The following is a 6,691-nucleotide window of genomic DNA, read 5'->3' on the forward strand; positions in this document are numbered from 1 at the left end:
AACATCCAAAACTATCTGGGTAAGACACAAGGGTTAAAAACAAATAACTCAGGAAATAAATCTAAAAGGAAAGAATGAGAAACATAGTAAATAAGTTCATTTTCTCCCTTTCCAACAAATATTCTGTGTTGAAACTTATCAACTACCAGACACAACCTAGGAACCTGCCCCCCAATCCCTTACAAGAGGCAAATCGGTTCTGGAAAACAAATTACACTTAAAGACCAAAGCTACAGATATAAGGTACAATCTCAGTGAATTTAGTGGACTACAAAGTAAGAAAACAATCAGGGTTTGACAGTGAAAGTTACTTACAAGAATCTGCCCTGGAACAAAGATGACTAACAGAGGACAGTTAGGAAAATACTCCAAGGAGGAAAAACAACCCTAAAAGAGTTATTTAGCACACACCCTGAAGAAATTCAGGAGACCAGAAAGGACCTCTAAAACAAGTCCTGTGATGGTAAAATGACTACATTACAGAAAGCTTTTAATGACATACATTTGGCAATAAGGAATCACTGTAAATTCTTAGCAAGTATTTATATAATATTATCTTGACGATTGCATATAGTCACTGTGAAAGAAAATGAGCTAAAATTAGGGACATTAATCCACGTGTAAGAAAATAAAATGCATATTAGTTTATCACAATTACACATTTATACGCATCCAGTTAAAATATACATGAGGTGGTTCAATAATGTCTCTCTTAAATGGCTTTATTCCCTTAAATTTACCAAATTCCAAAAGCATATTTTAAAATTTGAATCCCAACTTTACAGAAGTGGCAATCAACTCTGGCACACTTAGTGCATGAGAAACAATCTTTCAATACTTTATTGCCCAACTGTTACTTTTATATGAGTCAAACCCAGGATAATAAGAAAATACCTAAGATAATAAGAAAGTCCTTTCCCATTTTATGTCCTGAAATTTTAAAAATCTACAACCAATTTCACTTACTAAATCATTATACAGTATAATCTTTACCTAAGCAGAACCTACTTCTAAGAATGCTGCTTTTGCAGGATTATGGTTGTACTTCATAAAAAATCAAGTGATTTATAAACAAAGAATGTCTATATGAGGTTTAAAACTGTTATACCAATTTCCAGGATCTACTGGTAAATTAAAAATAAAAAGCTGGGGGGCTGGCCCCGTGGCCGAGTGGTTAAGTCCGCGCGCTCCGCTGCAGGTGGCCCAGTGTTTCGTTGGTTCGAATCCTGGGCGCGGACATGTCACTGCTCATCAAACCACGCTGAGGAAGCGTCCCACATGCCACAACCACAAGGACCCACAACGAAGAATATACAACTATGTACTGGGGGGCTTTGGGGAGAAAAAGGAAAAAAAAAAATCTTAAAAAAAAGCTGGAAGTTTTGAAAAAAATATTCAACTTGTGGAATTAAATATATATATAAAAACTTAGAAAGGTCGAGGAATGAAGCTTCATTGGCTCATTCACTCCACACCTGCTGTGTGCCAGGCATTGCATTAGGTTCTGAGAATACAGTGGAGAGAGAGAGAGATGGTCCCAGCCTTCACAAATTGAAGATCATAGTAGGAAAGACATGAATAAGCAACCCTAGGACCATGTGGTGAGCGCAACGGAGAGGTAAAGTTCACACAGATGAGAGGTAGGCCTAGAAGGTTTTCAGAAAAGGTGAAATGACCCACATTTTGTGACTTGAAGGGTGAGAAGGTAGAGGTACTGGGCAGCGTTCACAGAACATCCAAAGGTGAGAAACAAGAGGAAGTGGCAAGAGATGAAGTTGAAGAGGTAACAGGATCAAGATCATGCAGGGTCTGAAATCATGATGAATTTGAACTTTATCTTATCGCTGATGAAGAGAACACCACTTAATGGTTTTAAGCATGGTCCTGTCAGGATTTACTCTGGTAGTGACCAAATGGATTGGAGGAAGACAGTTACGAGGGTAGCAGTTACTCAGTCAAGAAATAATGGTGGTTGGAATGAAGCAGTAGTCAGATATTTAAGACAGAGAATTTCCTGGATGTTTTTCTAGATTGGATGCGGAGGACAGGGGAAGAGTTAAAAGTCAGGTATGATATCCAAGTTTCTGGCTTGGGAAACTAGTTAGATGAGGCACATTAATTGATAAGGGGTATTCTCAGGAAAAACAGGAGTCCGAGTGTGAGGTAATGAAGGGAAGGTTCCTTTTATATTGTGGCCTCTTGAGAGGTCTGGGCCATAGACAAGAAATTAGAGAGCCATCCATAGATTAAGTGCTAAGTGAAGCTGCTGGAGGGTGAGCAGACATCCAGGGAAGGTATGGAGCATTAAGAATGCCTAGGACAGCCCACGAAGGTCACCAAAAGGAAGAGGCAGAGAAAAGAGCCTAGAAAGGAGACTGAGAAGAAACAGCAAGGGAGGTAGGTATCAGGAAGTTTAAAACAAACAAAGAAAATCAGGAGAATGTAGTGTCTCAGAAGCCACAGCGAAGTTATGAAATTAAGAGATGACAATGTGAAATACTGCCAAGCATCAAGTAAGATACAGATTGAAAGGTGTTTAGTGGACTTAATTACAAAGGAATGTCATTGGTGACCCTGATTTTTAAACAACGACTAGAAACAGATCATTTGGGGGAAGAAAATTACTTCATTTCAAAGATAACAGGTTACTCAGTCTTTGCTCCCATCATTAAAATGTTTAGGTACATCTCTCCCTTCCCATTCCAGAGGGCTTACTTAGATTAGTGGTTCCTAACCATTTCATGTGGGTAACTTCTGGGTAACATTAAAAAAACTTGATCACTAGCATAACCGTTTTTATCATCAGATCAAAAATAACTGGATAAGAAGCTATTATAAAGTTGATAATACTTGTAAATAAATGCACTTTTAAAAAGTCACAGGTTGTTTGAAAAAAAGAAATAACTTAAGATATCCGTGCAGCCAGGATGCCAGGCTCGGTGTCATGTGGGTGTGGCAGTCCCTTGTGATAACAGGCCCAGAGACTGAGAAACACTACGACAAGATGATCTTCACAGAACATTCTGAACTTTGAAAATCTGTAATTCTTCACACTGTAAAAAAATTACTGAAGCAAAATGGCACATCACGTTAGATTTTATAACGGCCCCAAATGGAACATGATTTAATACTTTAAGTACCTCAATCTCAGACGTTATCAACTGTGATTAGATGCCTCTCTTTAGTGAAATCCTAAAATCCTAATTAAACAAAAATATCAATTTCTGCTTTTGCTTTACAAATGTTTGCTATCCCAGATAAATGATAATTGTATATAGTCTACATTGCACATGCAAATCTCAAACCGATAGATAAAAGCCCAGATCATTTTGTTAGTTCATTGTACATTAAGGTAAAGATAAACTAACACACAAAACCCACTGATTTTCCATTTGCTCACTGATATTGAACTCTGAACCAACAATATTTGTCCATTCCTTCATTCTTTTAAAAAATATAGCTATTGCTCAGGTGGAGAAAGAACAGTTAGGGCGTCAAGATTCTGCCATTTTTTCCATGAGTTGAAACAAATGCTGCCTTACTTACAAAACCCACTGAAGTTGCCAATCTAAAGATGCTATGCAAAGAGAGCAATTTCTCCAACTACAGATAATAAATAAATTACAACTAATGGTCAGCTATATTTAGATAGTCTAATAATAACTCTAAGGACCACACTATAAAAAAGACAAAAAAATAATCTTTTGGTATTTATTGGTCACAAACAGCAAAAATACGAATTTCCATTAAAAAAAATGGCAAAGACATTCCTATTGTTGCTTTACTGAAGAATCATCCAGTAATTTAAAGCAAGATTACAGGTACAAGCCTGCAAATTCCACAAAGCAAACAACAGTATGTACAAGTATTTTGCTCAGTTTTATTTGGGTCAAAAATAAATCATTTCAAAGCATTTCAAGATACACAAAGAAGTCAATCAAAGTTTAATTTTTAACTGCAGTCAGCTGAATTAAAAAACTGATGTGATAAAACTACAAACCATGGAATTCAACAACCATCACAGTGTTGACCCAGACAATGCTGACAAACTGAAAATAAGATTTAAGGAAATCTAAAATCTGAAAGACAGCTTGCCAAATTCTATCAAATACCAAACGGGTGAGGTGGGGTAGTATTTGAAACTGCAACGAAATGTCAAAACCTAGTTCCGTGTACAGAAACTATATTATAGATCTGAGAACTTTTATGTATTTTTCATTCATCTGCTATTCTTGTGATTAAAATTAAATTAACAAATGAAACATGGAATGACCAGAGAATTTCAGACACATGAAATGACATAAGACAAGTTATGATTAATTCAAAGAATCCCCCCCACTACCACTCTCATTAGCAGCACTCAGAATCACCAATTTTTAGGACTACAAGAAACATAAGAGATCTAATATTTTAATCCTCTTATTCTACAGGGATGACACTGAGGTCAGATAGATAAAATGACTTTCCAAGGTCTATGCTGGAGAGCCCAATACAAAGCGCACATCTCCTAGTTCTCACAGTCCCTGGCTTCTTCCACCACAGTGTAACGCCTCTTTTCTATATTTAAAAAAAGGCAATGTTTTACTCTCTTATTAGAAAGCCTATCTGGCTCTCTCATGGCCTAGCACAATGCCTAACATACAGTACGTACTGAACTATGGTAGTTCATTCCCACATCAAAACTTAAGCTAATTTGACTACTTAGTAAAAGCATACTTTCAACCTGAATAGTATAACGTGGAAACGACTTGCAAATGTATATAACTGGCAGTTATTTGACCAAATGTTTCTCTGAACTCTGATTTACTCTGGAACTCCCACTGTATAATCCTACACACAGATAAAAGCCCTCAACCCATCCCATCCCAGTTTGGTACATGCAGCCAGGCCAATTTCCCACACAGCTGTCAGATACCAAAAGGATTTAGTAGTCAGTTCAACAAAACCACACAAAGCAGTTCACCAGATCCTCCGATGCTTGGCCTAACATCAGAGAATCTGTACCCTGCTTATCAGGCTCGGTTATGCAAATTTCCAGGTAAAACAAACAAACAAAAATGAATTTAAGATCCTTCTACCTAAAAAGTTCAAGAACGCACTCCCACGGATGACAAAACAAATGCCACTCAACACCATTTTACTCTGCCAACCATTGGTCACCGTATTTACCTATGCCCCACACTAAAACACTTCAAAAAAGGGGAGTGGCTCGTTATTAAAAGGTTATTACCTATTAGGTTCTAGGCCTTGGAAATCACCAGATCAATCCTTTTCACGACCTACCAATACTTACTGGAATTCGGCTTCCTTCACTAGTTAGTTAAATACAATCATCACACTTGCAAATGTCCCCCGTACTCACGACGCTAGGGACAAATGCTGTGTCACTGAGAAAAGCAAGTATTTTTCTGAAATCAAAAGGAAACTGTCAAAGAAAGTCGCTAACCTGTGCCCTCGGGCTACTCCAGTCCCTACAAGCGGCCAGAACTGAATGTCCCTAAACCCACGTGCAGCCGGCGGCAGCTGCCGTCTCACCGGAAGCCCCCGACCCGCACGACCTGTCAAGGGGAGGCTGCGCCCGCCGGGGTCCACCTGCGTGGCCCGGGGCTGCTCCTCACCATTTCCAGGGGAGCGCCGGGGCCTTCGGGGTGTCCGCTGCCCGGGGCCGGACTTGCCCTGCCCTCCGGCGTCTTCCGCTCACTGTGGCGCTTCAGGCCGCTCGCGTCGCCTCGGCCCCCGGCCTCCCGGCGCCGCCGTTGCCGGCTCCACAGGTACACGGCGCCCGCGCCCAGCAGCAGGGGCGCCCCGACCGCCAGCGCCAGCTGCCATCGCGGCAGGCCCCCCGTGCCCGGGGCCGCGCCGCTGCCCACCCCACTCCCGGAGCCGGGCGCAGCCGCCGCGACCACTGCCGCCTCCACCGGCTTAGAGGCGGCCATGACGATCGTCCTCCGCCACTGCCTCCCTGCTGGTCGCGGGCGCCCCAGTCACCAGGGAGCGTGCGAGGAGAGACAGGAGGGAGGGAAGACAGAGAGCGAGCACGCCAGGCAGCGGGAGCGGACGACAGACAAGGGCCAGAGGTCGCCGGAAGCCCGGGGCATGCCGGGACAGACCTGCCGCCCCGGGCCTCCCCGCTCCACCGTAGCGGAGGAGGCGGGAAGAACCACTTCCGGGTCACAGGGAACTGGGCGTGCGGGGGACCCCGCGGCAGGCTTTTGGCCCCGCTGCTGTTCGTAAGACTAACTTCCGGGGTCTTGGGCCGCTGTGGGAGCCGGTGTCGTTCCCTCCGCTTTCGGAAAGAAGGGCAGGGGGCCCTCCTGTCTAGCGCACAGAGGAGGGGCGCGTGTAGGGCGGGTTTGTGGTTCGCAGGCGGTCAGAACCGAGGAGGAGGCCCGGCGGCCCCGGGAATGGGCGGGACTGCCGGGGAGCTGCGAAGGCGATTGGCTGGCGGGGGGGCGGGGCCGAGCCGCCGGTCTGTTGGCGGAGTTTGGACCCCAGCCTCGTTGGCACCGCTTGGAACTCTCGCCTGTTAGGTCTGTTACCGTTGGCGTGTCCGGGAGCCCGACGGAGGGGAAGGACTTTTAAGGATGTGTGCGGAAAGAGTCCACAGTCGAAGATGGCCTGCTGTCTCCCCCATGTTCTTATCCCTACCATGGCCAGATTTTAGCTCGGACGAACTTGAGGTTATCGGGGC

At 43.5% G+C, this 6,691-nt stretch overlaps 1 protein-coding gene across 1 annotated transcript in view; it reads right to left on the reverse strand.

The window, feature by feature from the left end:
• TOMM70 (translocase of outer mitochondrial membrane 70) overlaps positions 1–6,094 on the reverse strand; it is a 31,848-nt gene extending 25,754 nt beyond the window's left edge. Inside the window, exon 1 of the mRNA XM_046658978.1 lies at positions 5,619–6,094. Within this exon, the coding sequence (XP_046514934.1) occupies positions 5,619–5,936 (318 nt within the window). The 5' untranslated portion in view covers positions 5,937–6,094. The remainder of the gene's footprint in view (positions 1–5,618) is intronic.
• Between the last annotated feature and the right edge of the window lie 597 nt (positions 6,095–6,691).

The sequence above is a fragment of the Equus quagga genome, chromosome 4 (assembly GCF_021613505.1).
Source record: "Equus quagga isolate Etosha38 chromosome 4, UCLA_HA_Equagga_1.0, whole genome shotgun sequence".
NCBI classification, from domain to species: domain Eukaryota; kingdom Metazoa; phylum Chordata; class Mammalia; order Perissodactyla; family Equidae; genus Equus; species Equus quagga.